At 37.4% G+C, this 19249-nt stretch overlaps 1 protein-coding gene across 1 annotated transcript in view; it reads left to right on the forward strand.

Moving 5' to 3' along the window:
* The window catches only part of CD109 (CD109 molecule), a 71953-nt gene that overhangs the window by 27280 nt on the left and 25424 nt on the right, over positions 1–19249 (forward strand). Inside the window, exons 6-23 of the mRNA XM_063389478.1 lie at positions 475–514; positions 1033–1117; positions 3313–3409; positions 4428–4563; positions 5416–5525; positions 7304–7543; positions 7878–7979; positions 8071–8133; positions 9259–9435; positions 10248–10400; positions 11137–11211; positions 11644–11704; positions 12224–12359; positions 13202–13319; positions 16448–16561; positions 16767–16985; positions 17640–17784; positions 18492–18668. Of these exons, the coding sequence (XP_063245548.1) occupies positions 475–514; positions 1033–1117; positions 3313–3409; positions 4428–4563; positions 5416–5525; positions 7304–7543; positions 7878–7979; positions 8071–8133; positions 9259–9435; positions 10248–10400; positions 11137–11211; positions 11644–11704; positions 12224–12359; positions 13202–13319; positions 16448–16561; positions 16767–16985; positions 17640–17784; positions 18492–18668 (2248 nt within the window). The remainder of the gene's footprint in view (positions 1–474; positions 515–1032; positions 1118–3312; positions 3410–4427; positions 4564–5415; positions 5526–7303; positions 7544–7877; positions 7980–8070; positions 8134–9258; positions 9436–10247; positions 10401–11136; positions 11212–11643; positions 11705–12223; positions 12360–13201; positions 13320–16447; positions 16562–16766; positions 16986–17639; positions 17785–18491; positions 18669–19249) is intronic.

Consider the following 19249-nt stretch of genomic DNA (forward strand, 5'->3'; position numbering starts at 1 on the left):
ACAAAGTTTTGAAATAGTCTCATCCACTAGATAGACCCTGTAGGAGCTTCTTGTTTGTAGAAGTTAATTTCAGATGTGCTAGCAAAGATGGTGCTGGTATGTCAGTCATGGTTTAGCATGATGACTGTGACTACTTATGCTAGGTAGTTTTATGCTAGCTAGCTCAGGTATTCAATTTGTTTTTAGTACGGAAACCAGGCATATGTAGATGTCTGCAGACTGGAAGCTGCACAAGCTGTTCATGATAAATACTTAGAGTCTGCTTCACATGAACTTCTGTGTCCTTCTGTTTTGCAAATATATACTGCTGGTCTCTGCAGGAGCTGATAGTGATTGAGCCATGATTTAAAATCACACCATGTCAGAAATTGTAATTTAACTTGAATATGGGTGGGATTTGGCCAAGAAGGTGTGTTAAATTTTCTAATCTAACTACAATTGTATGCATTTTCTCATACGAATTTTTTTCAATAGGGTCAAGTTCATTATCAAAGATTTAAAGTGATGGAATATGGTAAGTGTTATTTAAGGGCATTTAGTAGTGTTCAAAATCAGTAGTGATTCTCCATCAATTTGTACTAGCTTCCCTTGTCTGGCATGAACATTTTAAATACTCACAGAAAGTTTAATTTCCAAATCTTTGGCTTCTCTGAGACTGACAAAAAATACCATCTTATCAGCTGCCCTGTTTATCTTTGGTAGTTTTAATGATCCCAAAAGATCTGTATAGTATCTGGTTGTGAAGCTTGCTGATGGTTCTGTAAAAGCTGAATAAGCTAAATGTTTTATATTTCAGACATACAGGCTTATATGCAGGCTGTTTTTATAATGCTTTTTTTCTCCTTTCAACAAAAAGTCATAGTCTGAGGATTAAATAAAATTAAAATATTTTAAAATAAAAATAAAATAAAAATCTTACCTTATATTAGGAAACTAGTAGTCTTTATCAAAGTGCATGTTCTACCCTTGTTACTTAAAAAAAGAGATATTCCTTCTGTGAATTCAATGCTGCTTGTAATTTTTTTTTTTCAGTTTTACCAAAATTTGATGTCATGATAACAACACCTTTATACTACTCTTTGAGAGATGAAGATGTAACTGGTGTTGTCTCTGCAAAGTAAGTAAATTACTGATACTGTTGTCACCCTTACTCTTAAGAAAATTATTGTGATCTTTAAATGTCAAAGTAAAAACTTACATGTAGAATGCTAATAAAGCCCCATCTATTCAAAATTGCTTGGCTAGTATCTGTTTCTAGTTACTGAATTTTGTTGTAACAGGATTCAGTAGATTTTCAGACTTCTAGTTCTGGTCTGGTAAACATACTTCTAGGCTATAGGTATACATTTTCCGCTACCTTATTTGAAAATTTCTTAAGTTTCTTGCTTGTAATATGTATTTTGATGCTTTTTTTGATCTAATAGTTTTTTTATGGCACTCTCCAATTTACCATGTTAAGGTCTATGGGTAGAGTAGCTATATTTTATTAGACAACTTGGAAAATTAGGCAAACTTCTATGAACATTTTCCTTGTTCCAGTACATCAGCACTGAGAATTTCGAGTACAGGTTTCTCAAAATACCTGTAGCTGTAAATAGGTAAAGAATTAAAAGCTCTTGAGAAATTGAGAAGAGGCTTCAGTATAGACTTCTCTGTAAATAATATTTTATTTTTCAGCTGAGCACACATCTAAACAAAAGATTACTACACATTAATCTCAGATAGAAATTAATTTTATTTTTGAAGGTTAGACCCAGATAGATCTCCCTGACAGATACATCCAAGAAGACTGAAATAAAGGGTCTTTTGTGGGTAATCTATGCCTTAAAATACATACTTTCTGAAGAAGCATTCTGTTTACAAGTGAAATGGAGAAATCATTGTTTAGCAAGTTATTTAAATTAAATGTTTGGACTTTGAGGAAGCACTTCATTCTGTAGAGTCAATGCAACCTGATATTATAAACTATCAATCTCCTAAGGGGCAGATTTAAAAAAGTTTTCTTCACTTTTTTTCCCCCCATCCTACTTTGCTTTTGGAATCCATTATATGCCAGCTAATATTTGATTTCTTAAACTGTTCTGGTCTTCCCCCAGATACTTGACTCTTTCATTTGGTATGCTTATAAGGTGTTTGAAAGTTTACCTGTTTGCTGCAATAAACTCAGACACCAGTGAACCACCTGATGTTGAATCCCAGCAGTGACAAAGTTTTCCTGATATATCGTAATTATTTATAGAGCATGACTTCATTCCTGGTGACTGCTTTTGTAGATAAAATGCCTCGTTATACAACTTGTAGATGTCATAAATCCCATTTTCATCTCTGGGGTATTATTAGATCAAGTTAAGTACAGGGGTGCTGCCCAATGGCAGTATAATTTCAAGGTTAATGGCACTTACTGCTGTAATTAGGTGTGCTTAGACTGAGTTCAAATGCAAGACAGTGTTATTGGAGTTATTCCTGTAACTATGCTGTTTGATTTTTATGTCTGTCTTTTCAGCTTTGATATTACTTAAGTGCCTGCATAATGATTTTAAGTACTTCAGAGTTATCACACCTGCATGCATTACTGCTGAGGACTAGAATGATTTTAGGTGGTCTGTCTGTCCCCATGTCATTCCTCCCCACCTTTGCCTCTGTCTCAATCTGATGATCTCGTGGTTTCTCTTAAGTATGACTTGGAAACATTTATACAAAATTTAATTTTATTGCTGTTTAGTGACTGCAGGTTGCCACTGTCATCCTAAGAAGAGAGTATGTTACAGTTTTCAGATTTGCCATGGCTGGACATTGTTTTTAATGAATTCTTGAGACTGTTTGCAATGATTTCTTGAGACTGTGATTACTACATGAGTAGTAATAATTATCACCAAATATCAAAATTGAGATATCTCATTTTGTGTTAGCAGTATATGCTAAGCAAAGAACTTACACTTCCCACATCCCATTTTAGCTCTACTGCATATTGCTTATGATGCTGCATCAGCGTTCTGTTCAATAACTTACTTTTAGCTTAGCATAGTTAACTTTTGTACATCATACAGCCCATAATAATTGTAATAGGTTTGTAGAGCTTGTGTAGTGGAGAGAAGCAGCACTGTGTATCTTCTCCAGGTTTTGGGCTTCCAGCTTTAGTGTTGATAAACCGGTCTCAGTAAGGAGAACTCCACGTTTCAAAGTAGAAACATGTCCTGCCCATGTTTGAGGCCAGAGAATAATATTTTAGTAGGATCTTTTGCCTTGAGAGCTCTTCAGGAGCCCGAGTCCTGGAGGGTGGTGTGTTGTTTGACTTTGGCTGATGTGTTTCAGATACACATATGGAAAGCCAGTAAGGGGAACTGTGACAATCACTTGCCTTTCTGTTTCTTACTGGACAAACAAGAGAAATATAACAACAACAATGGAGGTGAGTCATCTCTTAGTAGTTTCTTTAAGTCTGTGTCCTGTTGTGTGTTAAATGATGCTTGGAATCATTCCAGGATGCCAAGTGCAGCTGGAGAGTGTTTAACTCTTCCAGCCTAAAGCATCTACATTTAGACTGCTTGTTGAGAATGATCCTTGGCACCTGAGCTCCCTTTACTTGTGCCTGGAAGTTATTTTTGAGAGTACCAACTGACCCAGGTAGAAGAATTTTCCAGGAGCTGCGTAAGTGCTGGAGGACCCGTGCTCAGGAATGCTCCCTGGCCCTATGTCTGCCCCTGCACACTGAGCTCTGTGTCACAAGGCCAGAGGGAAACACTCCAGTTGTCTAGGTGGAGCTCTAGCATGGTAGAAACCAAAGCATTTTGCCCACTAATTGCCAGCAATTACATTTCAGCTACTGCACTAATTGTAACCTGGAGCATGAAATTTAAAAAGACACACACTTTCAATCTGAAGGCTTAAAAGAGGTGGTAGATTCATTGCATTCTCTTTGCAAAATCAGGCATTTTACTTTTGAGGTGTGCACAGTGTTTAAAAAAGGTTAAATTTTTGCTGCATGAAGTGACTGTAATTTTCTGTTTGCTGACTTCAGCCACTGTCTGACTTCAGTGTCTTCAGCAGCACTTAGTCTACAGAAGCTCTGATCTTATATGTTGAGCAGAGTATACCTCTCTCCTCAGACAGGGACTTGTTCATTGTATTTTCCTGTAAAGCTTAGGTATCACTGCACTAGCTATGTAGAAGTGGATAATTCTAGAAATCAGGGAAAAAAAAGTAACTTTTTCCATAAAGCATTGTTACCTCTAAAAAAGTAGTGAACTTCTAGTGGATTTAATAAAAATGGTTGTTGGCAGCAAAAAAAATAAAGGGTCAGCGTTCATAATTTTCTGATGTTCACACTCCGAAACTTATATAGAGGACTTAACCAGAAATAAGCCACTGTAGACAGAAAGGTGTCCTTGACTTTTCTGGCTCAACAGTTGTTTTTTCCTACACTGCAGATAAATGGATCTGTGAATGTAACCTGTAACAAGCTTATGTTGCAAAGCTTGAATGCTGAGCAGTCGTGGCACCAAGGTGATGGCGATTACACAGAGCCCATCGAAATGATCGCGGTGGTGACTGAGTCACTCACAGGTACGTGGCTGTGTGAGGTCTTCTGGCAGACACACACAGTGCCCTGCTGCTGTGTGGGAGAGCTCTAGAAAAGTGTCATGTACTGGTGTCAGCACAAACCCTCCACAGTCAAATATATTAGCTGAGTGTTGCTTGCCTAGAATTTTAATAGTTTAACCAGCTGTTAACTCAGTTGGATGGAGTTCCATGCTAAATGATTTATTAAATAACTGAGAAACACATTCTGATAGGAGCTTAAAGTCAGTGATGGATCATTTTTGATGAGACGAGCAGGCATAAAGAATTGCTAGCATTAACCTGAATTTTACAAACTTAACTTTGATCATAAACTTAGCTGACATGCATTTGTAAGCCACATTAGTAGAAAGAGTTCCCTGGTCCTAGGTTGTCCACAGTCTAGCCTCTTCTACATTTGCAAACTGAGGGGGTTTTTGTATTCATGTTCCACTGCACCTTGCACATTAGATAAAGCAAAAATCACGTGTACAAAATTTTTGCCTATCCCAGAATTTAGATTTTGTTACAGACTTTCTGTAGAAACCCCGGCAAGGTGAAGCTGGCTGATTTGTGATTTAATAAGTTCCTTCCTCGTGTCATTCTGACATAATCTGTGTGAGTGGAGCCCTATGTGGTATATCTTCTATTGCATTGTGGCAGGCAGAACCAGTAGATATCCACCTTTGTACTGATGCTCAAGGATGTACTGATGTACAAGGATGAAGAATGATAGGAGTGGAAATGGTGATAAATATGATAGAATTATTTCAGAGTCATGGGCAGTAAATGGTATTGCTGCTAAAGTAATATATGTGTTAAATGCATGTTGTCTAAACACATACAATTATTCAACAGGAATCTCCCAAAATTCAAGTACCATCATATTTCCAAAGCAAAGCGACTATTTTATTGAATTTCTGGACTACTCTAGAGTTATAAAGCCTTCTCTGAACTTCATAGCTACTGTAAGTTCTTTTGTTTGATTATCATCTGTGGATAAACAAATGTGACTTCTTCTCTATGCTTAGATAGAAAAGTTTGCCTTGGATTTTTAGGTGTAATTTACAGAAGTGTTTTCAAATTCCCTCTTTTTTCACAGTACATATCAGCAAATAGTAAACTTGAAGGCATTTGCTCTAGAGAAGGGTAAAGTGGCAGGGAGTGCTGTATTCTTGGCAAGATATAATTGTGTTTAGTTTGTCAGCACTCTTATGGAAGAGAAATCTTCCCTAGCTGTTTTTTTTTTTTTGACTGTGCTTTGAAACTACTAGTAGATTAGTTATTAAGTTTCAAACCTCTTTATAGTATTTGTACATCTAACTGTATATACATACACACATAAATATATACTTTGTATAGTGAATTTGTATATTTAAGCAGCTTTTACATGATTCAGTTAAAACTCATAAAACCACATTGCTTTCAAGCAAAAGTGCTGTTTCTGCCTTCTGTCCTGTCTTTTTCATGCCAGCTGCAGTCCACTTACAGAAATATTTCATGGTCTTCATTCTGTTCCTCATGTGCGTTCATTATTTCTAAGTTTTGCAGAGGTTGCATATTGTACCACTGCATTTTGAAAAGAGGAGTCAATTTTACAATTCTTAAGACTTTAATGTATAGAAATGAGACCTAAATAGCAGTGATTTAGGCTGAATAAGCTCTTCCAGAGTAAATTGGCTCAAGATGTAGCTTTATGCTAGCCTGAATCATTTGGGCCTTCGGTTTTTGTGCTTTTCCTTTTCTTTGCCAGCATCCCAGTTTGAATCCACCTGTTTTTTTCTCCTCTTCCAAAGATGAACTGAGTGAGAGATAGCTGAGGCATCTGGCAATTCTTGCAGCCGGCAGACAGGAAGGTATCAGTTATGCTCCCAAAGAAGTGTGAATGAACAGCTGCTGCTCTTACTAAAAAGTGGAGATCTTACAGGAAGGGCATATGCTCTTCAGAGGGAGAACAGGAAAATAATGGCTGAGGAGGAGAGGTAATGCAGTGACATCTATGGACATCTATGAAAAAGAAAAGGGAAACATTAGTTCAGTGCCTTTAAATATAAATGTTGGGTTTTTTGTAGTGTATAATGCATAATAAGAATGATTTTACGAGATGAAAATCTGCTTGAATGTGGGCATAAAGGTTGTAAGTTGTAGTGCTGATTGATGTGTGATGGAGTGAAGAAGTTGCACATGTCAATTTTGCGCCTGGTTTCAGTCTTCAACTCACTTGATGAATTCATAAACACATCTGACTCAGCACCCTCTCTGCTCATGTGACTTATTTTCCCACATAATGTAAATGTCAGCTTGCCCTTTCTTGTGGTGGTGAAATGCAAGTGATAAAATGAGGTATTCAGACTGTAGGTAGGATATCTATAGTTTACCTGAGATACAAACATTTTCAACTAGAAGAGTATTTGGGAGAGCTGAAGTGGCCCTTTCGGTTCCATCGACTCTGCTTTTACTCTTTTTTTATTTCCAGGAGTTACATATAGAATAATTTATATGTAAGTTATATATAATAATAATTATATATAAGTTATATATAAAGAATAATTTTGTTCTTGCCTGACTTGCCTACTTGCAGTGTTTACTAGGGAACAGAAATAAAGCTACTGATGTAGGAAACCTGAGGATGCAGTATTTTTTTATATGATATGAGTGCAAATATATTGTCACTTGCTATGTGTTGTGCATTTTAGTTTTACCCTGTTTGAGGGGTTTGATAAGTGTTTTCTTTCTTCTTGTTTAGCTAAAGGTGTCACGTTCGGATAGCAACCAGCTGACAGCTGAAGAGAGGCAGAACCTTGTAACAATCACTGCACAACAGTCAGACCTGCTTTTCCATCAGTCTTCACTTTCTCACCTGGAAAATGAGGCAACAGAGGAGAGAAATCTGACAGTCCATGTCCTGAACTACACAGTTCCAGAAAATGGAGTAATTGACCTTGAGTTTCCAATCCTGTCTGATACAAAAACTCTGAGAGTGCAGGTACATAAACTCTTTGTTACGTGTTGCTTTGGAGTGCTGACACACTAAATTGTGTGGGCTGGCATCAGTGATATGCTGTCCTGCTATCTGCAGCAGTTGACATGTCACCTGTTGTTATTTTTGTTACTTCATGTTACAGCTGGAAAGAAAGTGAGAGATCCTGTCAAACGGGATTTAATAATTGTACCATGATATCAAAGGGAAAAAACCCCAGATACCCAAAGCATAAAGTGGACTTTTGCTAAGGCTACCATGCTCTTATAAGCTGTACCACTCATGTGAACATCACAGATTTTGCTGTTTTGTTAAGAGGGTTTTGTGCACTATCTTGCAGGCAGAGTTCCTCAGCAGTAAGACTGACATAGGTGTCTATGACGTGTTCAGCTCCCCCAGTCAGACTTATCTCCAGGTTAAAACAAAGAACCAGGATATAAAGGTACAGTCTGAGACAAAACTTGCCATGATAAAAAAACAAGTTACTCATGGTTTTTCCATACTCATCCATGTGAATCATGTGCTTTTCCTAGGCTGGGAAGTCTTTTGAGCTGAGCATTTCAAGCAACAAGCCAGTGAGAGAGTATCACTACCTGGTAAGTTACAGGGTTTGCATAGGAGAACAGTCCAAGATGAGTTCTACCAACTTGAGAAATACTCCAATGAGTGGAATCTGATTAAACATTTGAGAGATTCAGCGTTTTTTAATTGTGCTTTGTGGAAGAGGAGGCCCAAAAATCTCCTTTCCACTAGGATGGTCCATTGTGAAAGAGAACTCTACTATTCTACCTAGGAGGAATGCCCCTGGCACTGTAAGGAAGTGCTTCTGGGAAAAGTGCTTCTCTCATCTGGATGTTGGGTGGTGGCTTAATTGCTCAGCTGCTCTACTGTGTCTTGAAGGATCAGAAAGATCTGTTATATATACTATGATAAGTTTCCCATCCTGTCTTTAACACATGCCTGTCTTGTTCACAGTCTGCATCTTAGTGACCATGGTAGCTAGGATTCTTTTTCTTTCACAGAAATGGACAGTAAACTGAATTAGGAAAACCATGTAAAATTTGGGCATTCATATGTATTCTCTAAAATAGAAACACTCTCTAGAAGGTTTAAAATAAATCAGGTCTATGCAACCAAAGGCAGGGAACTCTCTTCATCTCTCTGTCTTCATTAGTTAGTCTATGATCCAGTAGGAACAAATTTAGAGGCAAAAAATGGATGCTGTGGACCTGAAACCCAGGTATTTGGGATAGCTTCAGACCAACTCTAGTCTGATCTGTTATAATGAATGCCTGCTTTTAACTGGAGCACATTACTAGACTGCAGTTCATGCTCTCCATGAGGCAAACCCAAGTGTAAGCAGGGATGTTTTGGAGGTTTGCTTTTAAAACTATATTGGTCCAAACTCAAATGCTGTTACAGATAACCCACATAAGCCAACCCTATTACTGTTGTATATTTATGTTCTCATACCATATGTGTGCACTTGTAGTTCTTTACTTGTCCCTGGTGATACAGGAACTAAAATACAGAAAAAAATCTATTATTTAAATATTACATCACCTACCATGCCCATTTTCACCGAACTGGTCTAGCAGTTGGTAAAAAAATAATCACAGCTATGTGTCTCTTCTTTAGCAGCTACTTGTAGAATGAATTGCTCAGCTTATGACATATTGAGGATACCAAGAGTTTGAGTGTTTGATTTTTTTCTCTTTCAGATATTATCTAAGGAACAAATCATGGCTTTTGGTACAAACTCTACAAAAACATTCACTTTAACAGCAGAAAATTCCTGGGCTCCTTTGATATCTATACTTGTATTCTATGTAGATGAGCTTGGAGTGGTTGTAAATGATGCTCTCACTGTCCCCATCCAGCCTGCTTTGGATGACAAGGTAATTGTATTGAACTTGAGTCTGAAACATGGCTTGTCTGTTTTTTGTAAATAGTATTTTGGATCATAGGATTGTAAACGTAAAAACCTTTTAATTCGGGATCTAATCTGAGGTTTGATCATTAGTTTGTCTTTGGGAAGACTTTTGATAATACTAGTGTTATTAGGGTCCAGTTTTTGCATATTTGAAAGTCCTTTCTACTTTTATGTTTTCCACATAAACAGATGCACAGCATCTCCCTGTGTTTTTAGTGGTTTGGTCAATTACTGAACCAAAGATTACTCTGGCCAATACAGTGACAAGGTATCGTAAGGGCTCCAAGGGTAGAATTGTAAAAGTTTATAAAGACCTTGTTCTAGCCAGGCAATGGTCACATCGGGACCAGTGTTTGTGTTTCATGTGACTATCCATACTTCAACTCAAAAAAGTTTGAAGAGTGGGAAAATACCTATTGCATCAATGAATTGATTTTTCCAGCTTACTCACCAAGGTGAGATTTGGTCCTTTGTGCAAATAAAAGCCTCACTATAACTTTATATAGGTGAGATCATCCAGAGACTGGATGGGTTCAAATTCTTCCTGTCCTCTGGAGACTTTAACGCTTAGAACCAGGCATCAGTAGGGAGCCTGTTTGTTCTGCTGCATGAAAAATGCCTCCATTTGGCACCAGTGTCCCAAAGGTTCTAGGAAAAGCAAATCCAGGGTCTTAATTGTAGCCAAATAATCTAAAAAAACCTACTGTCTGGGAGTTGTTAACAGCTGTAAATATCACTGTAGAATTTAAATCAGTGCTGTGTTTCACTTTTTTCTAGATTAGAATCTCTTGGAGCAAAGATAAGGGCAAGCCATCTGAGAAAGTCTCCCTTAAAATCAGTACAACAGAGCCAGGATCAGTAATTGGACTTTCAGTTGTTGATAAAAGTGCAAAGCTTCTGGGAGAAAGTGGTGACATAACAGAAGAATCTGTAAGTATATGGGAAAAGAAGGTTCTCATTATTCTGTATATGAAAGATGTATGTTTGTGGAAATGTTACAGATTATATGCTGAACAAGTAATGTTTTTTGAGCAGGATTTTTAGCCTGTGCAATATTTTTAATATTTTTAATTTTGCAAGTCATGAGTGGCAGAGACTGTAAGGCTTTAAAGGTAATAGGCACAGCATTTTCAATTCCAATTAATACTTCATTGTTCTTCATTTGATAAATTAAGACTTGGCAGTTTCTTCTTTCAGAAAAGATAAAGAAGTCAGAAAAAAGCCCCTAATGATTTGTGCTTTGTGCTATTTAAAATTAATAATATAAAACAGAGACTTTCTTTTCTTGGGAGGGCAGAATAAATTATTCATTTGTTTAAATTACCTTTACTTGGAGAAGCTCTACTGCATCTCCAGTTTGAAAGAGCTCACAATATATATCATTCCTAAAGTGCTCAAAGGACATAGCCTAAGTGCCGTAAAATATCAATGGGCTGTGGGCTCTATTCCAGGCTTGTATACAGTCTTGGCCACTCTTCCATTAATCATAAAACCACTACAACCTAACCCCCTTCATCCTGTCACGGATTATTTTCTGTTTGGCATGAGAAATAAGCAACCTACAGCTTGTGGTACAGCTGTGTATGAATTAGCATCAGTGAAGGTTCATAAAACTGTGAGATGTCATTTACTCTTTGGATGATTTTGGTTTTTTTTTCTTCCTTAGGTCCTCCATGAGCTCAATTTATACAGCACAGTGCAGTATTTCCCCCTGGTCAGAGGTTCTTACGGTGTATTTCAGGTGCATTTTTTTTTTCATAATTCTAGGCTGTAGTTTTTTTTTTACTGCTTAGTGATTTGAACATCACTTGCTAGAAAAAAGTGAACTTTCTAACTTTCGCAACTATAGACAATGTAATGTTTTGGTGGCTTATATGAGTTTTGAATTGTGAATTTTGTCAATATGTAATACTCTGAATACCAAGGAATATATTTATACTTCCATAAATACAGGTTGCTTTATTCATGATAAAGTTTTTGAAAAGTTTTCAGTCATTATGGCAAAATTTAGATTCATATCATCTCAGTTTTTTAGGTTTCTGTATATTATTTGCTTTAGTTTTATGCTTGCTTATGACTTTATTTACCTAAAAAGAAAGAAAAAGAAAATAGATAAGCACTGTTGATGTCCTGAATGTCTTGTATTGAGATATACTGTATAAATTTTATCCAGAAATGCAGCCTTTGGGTATCAACTGATGCAGTTCTTGAGGAGGATAAGGAACATTTTCTTTGTAAGTAATACAACAAATGTAGCCAAATCTCATTTACTGAGTGGGGGAGGAGGTCCATGGGATAGGGCCCCTATTATGTCTTCTTACTGTGCTGCATACAGGTTGCATCCAGCCTTGCAAATCCTTACCATTTCAAAGACTCAAGACATAAAATTTCAAATGATCAGCATTTCAGAAATGTTCCTTTTTTACTGTAGTGTCATCACCCCTTAAAAGCCTGAGGATGAGTGGAGTTTTCGTTTGCAGCTCCAGTTGATGTATATTGCAGTGGTTTGTCACGTGTAACCAAATTACACCAGTTTCATCAGCACTCCACGGAGGCTATGTAGAAATTTGTGTGAAACTTTATTTATTATTAAAATAAAAACGTTCTTAGTGTCCCAGAGTAGTATTACCATATGTAACAAAGCTGTAGATTAGACTCCAAACAATATATTAATTTGAATTTTCTTGGCTGTATTTGTTTGAGCTTTCCAAATAAGGATATTTAGAGATAGGACGGTATTTTTTATTTTGTAGATGGTGAGATGATACCGATCGAGGATGGTTTCGGTGATGATATGCCGGTGTCTAAAAATGGACCTCCTGATTTCAGCAATCTCTATGTGAGGACACATTTTCCAGAGACTTGGCTTTGGATTGACACTAAAATGAGGTATAAGTTAGACGCAAAAGGAAACCGATTTGCGTTGGTTATTTTGTTGGTTATTTTTTTGTTTGTTTGTGGGTTTTTTTGGTAGGTTTCAGTACATTTTGCACTGGTGCTCAAGAACACTGCTTAAAAATATAGATTTATGTTCTGCTACCACCTAGAGGCCACAAGTGAGATTGGCGATCGAAAAAAAAGGGAATTGTACAATTGCAAAAGAGAGGGTTACGCCTGACTGAGGGCCTAGGAGTTTCAATAGAAACGGGATAAAAGTCCTAGAGACAAAAGAAATTAACTCCTGCAAATGGGGAAATAATGGATAGGGAGACCTAGCCTTCTTCTCTACAGTACATAAAAAGATGGTGATTAGCCTGAAAAGGGAAATCTATAGCTATCTGTACCTAATTCAGTGAATAGATCAAACTGTCTATTTTGATTTAATCATCTATTTGGTCTATTGTTCTATTCTATCAGTAGATCAAAATAGGTGGTGAAATCTGACCTGCATCATGAAGCACAGATCTTGTATTCTTTTACAGCTGAGAAGTTCAGGAAGCAACCATCATCTGGGATTGTTTTAAAGGACCTGTAAAAGTGGATTACGTGTAATGTGATCCAGCATAATTACCTTCAATTTATATAATTTAAAATAATTTAAATTTTTAAAATAATTTTGATCCCATCACAGTATTTCTAAATGATTAAAAAGACAAAGAAAAATGGATAATGGCAGCTTTTCTTTCCAGGAATTTGGACTTATTTTTTCATGCATTTTAAACATAAGCGTCCCCTTACTGATGTCTGTAAATGGATGATTCTGAAAGCCTGCTCTCCCCTTCTGCCTTCAGATCTGGCACAGAAACCACGATGGATGCCATTGTGCCTGACACCATCACATCCTGGGTGGCCAGTGCTTTTGTGATCTCTGAAAACGGCGGGCTTGGCGTGACGACTGCTCCGGTGGAGGTACCAGCTCACTAGAGAGCTCTTCTTTAAGGCTGGTAACACTGCAGGTGGTTGCTGGACTCTCTGATTTAGTTCTAACAGCAGCATCTCCTTACCCTGGTGAAGAGATTGAGAGGCTGTGTGTGTTCAAACTGTAAAGAAAACATCACTGAAGCCATATGTGATACTGTGTCTGCCTCCCTTCCTGCTCATGTGAATATCTAAGACTCCACACAGATACTTGGATGCCTGTTTCTGTTGGAGCAATTTTTGTGTAAAAGTACTTCCAGGATGTGCCCATTTCAGAATCTTTGTATGTAGAAAGGGGGAATGCCTATTTGGGAGCAGTGTTCCATGTTTTATTGGCTCTGCCCAGAGAGCAGTCCATGCGTTGGTAGTGCTTGCAGTGAGGTTTGCACGGACTGGCAGGGAAGAGGTGGCTGGGATGTGAGGGGCATTTGTTTACTGCTCTGCTATCACTTATGGCTAATGCCAGGAGGGAGAACAGGAGAGCTGACTTAAGACTAAATTTGTGTCTTGGTTTGGAAAGACGGGTATCTGTCAGGGAAAACTGGAGTTTCCCTTGGAATGGAAAATGTAAAAATCCCTCCCTCCAAATTATTACAGTTTTGCAATTAGGGGCTTTCAGGCAAAAATATGGGAATAGGAATAACAGTTCTTTACTAGGAATACTAAAAATACAAATGCAGTAGTACAAAAAAACCCAAAAACAACAAAACAACAAACATGCAAACAAACAAAAGTCCTAGAAAACCCTGACAGAGTCAGAGATACGACCTGACACCCTGTTGTCAGGCTGTTGGAAGCAGTTCAAATAAGTCCTCCTGGAGTAACAGATGTTGTTTTGTGGAGTAGAGATGATCCTGTAGAAAAAAAGGGTCCAGTGCTGGCGAGATGGGTCACATAACCCAAGACAATTTGTCTGTCAAAAGCAGTCCTGGAGTAAACACAGGTACAACCTGCTCTAGGTTGCAGGGGGCTTGGACTAGGTGTCATCCAGAGATCCCTCCCAACACAACTGTTCTGTGATCTGTAATAGGTGCTAAATATTAGGTGACAGCCTGAGGAGCAGAGTGGACACTGAGAGCTAGCCATAGGGTGAGAGTCTTGTTGCTCCCAAATTCTGTGTCCTGAGGCTCTTTTCTTGCTTCCAAATGTTTGAGGAGTTTAGCAAATTAAGCTAAATTCAGCAGCCCTCAGGTTACATCTCTAACCTGAGATTCCCAGTGTACAAGTGCAGTTGTCCTAGGATCACTCTGTATTCAAGGAAGCCTCTCAACTGTTAGAGAGTTGTTTATCCTGTTTAAAATAAGGATTAATTCTTGAAGTCTCATTTAGCTAGTATTTTATGTACACAGAATAATCTGTCCATTCATTAGGTAAAGATCCTAGAGAAACTATGTTCCTATCAGACACAGCTCCCCTTCAGACCCAAGTTTAGAAAGGTTGAGACTGTAGTAGTGGACTGTAGATTTCCATCTTGGTTCCTGGACTAGTGTAAGCATTGTCTGAAGACAACCAACTTACGCATTTAAGTTCTCATGCCCTCAAATTCTTGGGGAAGGGCAACTTTTGAGATCCAAACTGAGGTCTAGATCCAGATTTCACAGCTGGCTGCTATTTCAGATGCAGAGCATGTGCTTTGAACATCCTGATCTGAACTCCACTACAGAATTTGGAGCCCAATCTGGATTTTGTGGCTAAGGCTCCTTTGAGACTGGAATCCTGATTCTTGTTTCTTTCACTTGGCTTGGCAGAGATGGGACAGAAAGAGGAATAGTTTTCTGATTAAAACTGTGTGGAAATACACACTTGGCCTCTCATCCTCAAATGTGAGAAGGCTCCAAGTAGAACAGATGTTGAGATAATAATTTAGCTATAATCACCTCCATGCACTGTTCAGTACTTCACTATGTTTGGGACATTTATGTTGTGTTTAGAGTTCCATATGGCTGAAACATGTTAATCAGTACCATACAGAGAGGCAAGTAAAAGAAAGACATGAAAAATGTAATGGGGGAAATAAATGACATCTGTGTGCTTTATGTCATGTACTGCTTTGCACCATGGTTTTATTTTGACTTTTCCTACACAGAGTGTCAGTAATTTTACTCAGTTGTATTTTATTTTAATATACTGGCATATTCCTGAGTGTAAAACTTCAGTTTTAAAGAAAAGTAAAACAAAAAAGACAAAGAAAATAGGTACATAGAGAAAACTTTTACTTTGAACTAACCAAAACAGTCTCCCTCAGAACTTCTCTAATGTTCAATATCTAAAGAAGCAACTGAGAGCTTTAGCAAGCAACTTTTATTTTTTTAGAGAAAGCACTGGAATATTTGCTAGCTAAAAAAAAAATCCCTCTGCTTTTTTTTTTCTGAAACTTAAAACACTTGGAAGATGTTTTTAAATGCAAACTGAATTAAAATAATTTTTAGTTGACATTTTGATAATAAAGGATATCATGTCTCAGCCATTCTTATTGTACAAATGTTCATAAACAGTGGAATTTTGATTCCATTCAGCTTGATGAGACCTTACCACTGACTTCTTAGAGCCCAGATTTCTTCCAAAACCCTCTGTTCACACATAAAAGAAACTGCTTGCTGGTATATTTCTGCAGTTTTAATTAACATAGTATGTATTTTTAGAAGTAGAACTAAAGAACTTATGTTAAGATTAATCTTACTAAATTAAAAAAAAAATCATTGTAAGGTTTTGTTGAGTTACAAAATTTGGGTGATTTATTTAGTTGCTAGTGTATTGACGTGAAGATAGGTCAACTGACCTAATTAATCCATCCCTTGTGTACTCAAAGCAGTTGTTACCTTAAGGAGAGCTCAGGACAGATGACAGCTTCCAAACTTGCCAGATGATAGACCATGATGCATTTGATTCCCTGTCAAAGCTGTCAGCAGCTCTCATCTGGATGGTGTCTCTAAAGGTGCTAATGACCAGAAGCACCTTTGCCTTCTGTTCCAGCCCTGCAGGAACATGCTTTGTCAGCTGTGGAGTACAACTGAACATTGCTCTGTCACTGAATTTAAAAGTGATTGGAAGACACGTTGTGTAGTCATTTTCTTTCTAGTCTCTGGTTGTAAGGGTTCATGACTGATTTTGTTTTGCAGCTGGAAGTTTTTCAGCCTTTTTTTATTTTCCTGAACCTTCCATACTCTGTCATCAGAGGAGAGCAGTTCATTTTGGAAGTGAACATCTTTAACTATTTGAAAGAAGAAGCTGAGGTAACATAACAGTCTCGTTATCTTTGAATGTCACTAGATATTGCAGGGTTATCATCACTGGTGGAGACCATATCTTTCTTTGTGGGAACTGGTGTATTTTCTTTAGTGGGCAGACCTATTTCTCTGTACACAAGATAGCTGGCAGCCTATGAAAGCACCTTTTCAAAATTAACACTTTATATTGCAAATATTACTGTATTTACAGGTTACTGTGATCCTGGATGTGACCGATGCTTTTGAAATTATTCTAACATCCAATGAAATAAATGCTACATTAAATCAACAATCTATATCTGTACCAAGTGAAGATGGGAGAACTGTTCAATTCCCAATTAAGCCAAAACAGCTGGGAGAGATTCCCATCAAAGTGACAGCAATATCATCTGCTGCTTCTGATGCTGTTATCCAGAAAGTTTTAGTAAAGGTAAACAGTCTGCAGCTTGGCTTGTTCCTGAAGACAGGCAACAGGCAAACCAATGTACTTGTCTGCCTTTTGCTCTGTATGGTTAGTTAGGGGTTGGGTGGCTTTAAGTAGAAAACACTTATAAAATAATTCTTTAAAAGTCCTTTGAAATTCTTTAGATCCCCTTCCAGGAATGAACACACAGATCTGTTCTACTACAAATAGTTTGTTCAATGCTTCTTGAAAGCAAGGTGAAAGCCATTTTTGTATCACTGAGCCCCTGGGGCTGCAGCTAATTTGTCAGCCTGTGGAAGGTGGGCCTGATAACTGTTTTGGATAAGTGCACTCAATTTTGCCATACATCTGGCTTTCATTCAAAGCCTATTTTAGATTATCTTTTCTGTATTTTGCTACAGGTGGAATTTTAGCCTCCAGACTTTCTGGTAAACCAGACATTGATAAGACTTGCCTAGCTTTGGATGTCTAAGTCTGATTTATGCTAGGCTCTGTTTTCAATGGAAGGTGGTAGACATCTATATATCTCATCCTACAATAAAAGCTCAAGATGATAGAATCAAAGAATGGTTGAGGTTGGAAGGGTGTAGCGTGACCTTCCTGCTCTGGGCAGGATCAACTACAGAAGGATACTCTGAATCCCTGTCTTTATCTTTGTAGGCTGAAGGATTGGAACAGACATATTCTCAGACAGTCCTTTTGGATTTGACTGGGAATAAACGACAAGCAGTGTCAAAAACTTTGGAATTCACTTTTCCTTCTGATGTTGTAAATGACAGTGAGAGAGTGCAGGTCACTGCTGTTGGTAAGAATTAACTTATTTTGTTTCTATCGCTAGGGAATGTATTATGGCATTAATTTTTATTTAACTGCAATATAAGTATGTTGAATCATTAAGTCACGGTAATTTACCATCTCATGCATTAGGCTAAACAAAGGGAGACCTTATGGATGGAGTGTTTTATTCCATTATTTTGTTTAATTTATGACAATATGGTGTTTGTAAGGTATTTTCAGTTAGGGAGTTGTATTTTGGTCAGGAAGGTCCTGCAGAGTTTGCTAGTATTCTGTTCTACTTATGCTGTCTGCAAAATGATACCTCTAACCTCACTAATTGTTTACTGTGACACCTAGGCTTTGATAACTGTAGGTGAGAGAAGAAATAAATGAAATTTTGAATACATATCAATATTGAAACATTTTCCTGGATTAAACAGATTTTGGTTATGTGGGGTTTTGTTTGGTTTCAGGTTTTTATTTTTATTTTTATTTTTTATTTATTTTAATGGTAACTGTTTGAAGTTACTCTGTAGTTGGAAAGGTCTGTGGGGAGCTGCATCAGTGGATATAAAGTTGATTAGTAGATGAAGTATTTTCTCTGCCTGCTTAGTGGTTTATCAGAAACATTCCTAATATATCATATTTTCTCCCAGTTTAGATTATACCACCCTTTATATGTGAGCTATGTATTTATTTGCAGTAAGTTTATTTTGGTTAAATTTTATCTTTCAGGTGATTTACTTGGGCCTTCTATCAACGGTTTGTCGTCATTGATTAAGATGCCTTATGGCTGTGGTGAACAGAATATGATCAATTTTGCTCCAAATGTTTATATTTTGCAATACTTGATCAAAACCAGGCAGCTGAGAGAGGATATTAGATCAAAAGCGGTATCATTTATGAGAAAAGGTCTGTATGCATAAAAGAAAGATGTTAGATTTTTAAGAACCCTTCCTAGTAAAAAGATTTCTGTGACTCTGCATCTGGTGTTTGAAATATTGCTCAGTTTGTATCACGAGAACTGGAAGAGAAACAGATTTTTTTTCTTTTTTTCCCGTCTTTATTCCAGGTTGATAGAATTAGACAGGAAGTTATTTTATTTACAAGGGCAAGGTTTCTCAGAAATAAATTGTTGCTTTTGTATAATCGCTTTTTTTCACATGAGAAATGTGTTTTAGAAGGTAATTCACATGGATTTCCTAGATGGTTAATACTTCTTGTTTGATAAAACCACATGTGAGCAAGCATTTCTGATCTCTGCCTGAGGCACAGCAGTTTAAAATGAGTCAGTGGAGCAGAGTGAACCATATTCATCCCACGTCTTCAGTGACACCATCCTGACCTGACATGTTCGTGTAGAGCTCAAGGAGTGGCATTTGATCTTATGGCTGGCTTTTTTTACCCACACAAATTTTAGGCTTGGTCAGACGTGAACTCTGTGCTAGAAATCAAAAGCTGGAAAATTTTAGTTGGAAATCATATATTTGAAT

This window comes from Prinia subflava, chromosome 2 (genome assembly GCF_021018805.1).
Source record: "Prinia subflava isolate CZ2003 ecotype Zambia chromosome 2, Cam_Psub_1.2, whole genome shotgun sequence".
Lineage (NCBI taxonomy): Eukaryota > Metazoa > Chordata > Aves > Passeriformes > Cisticolidae > Prinia > Prinia subflava.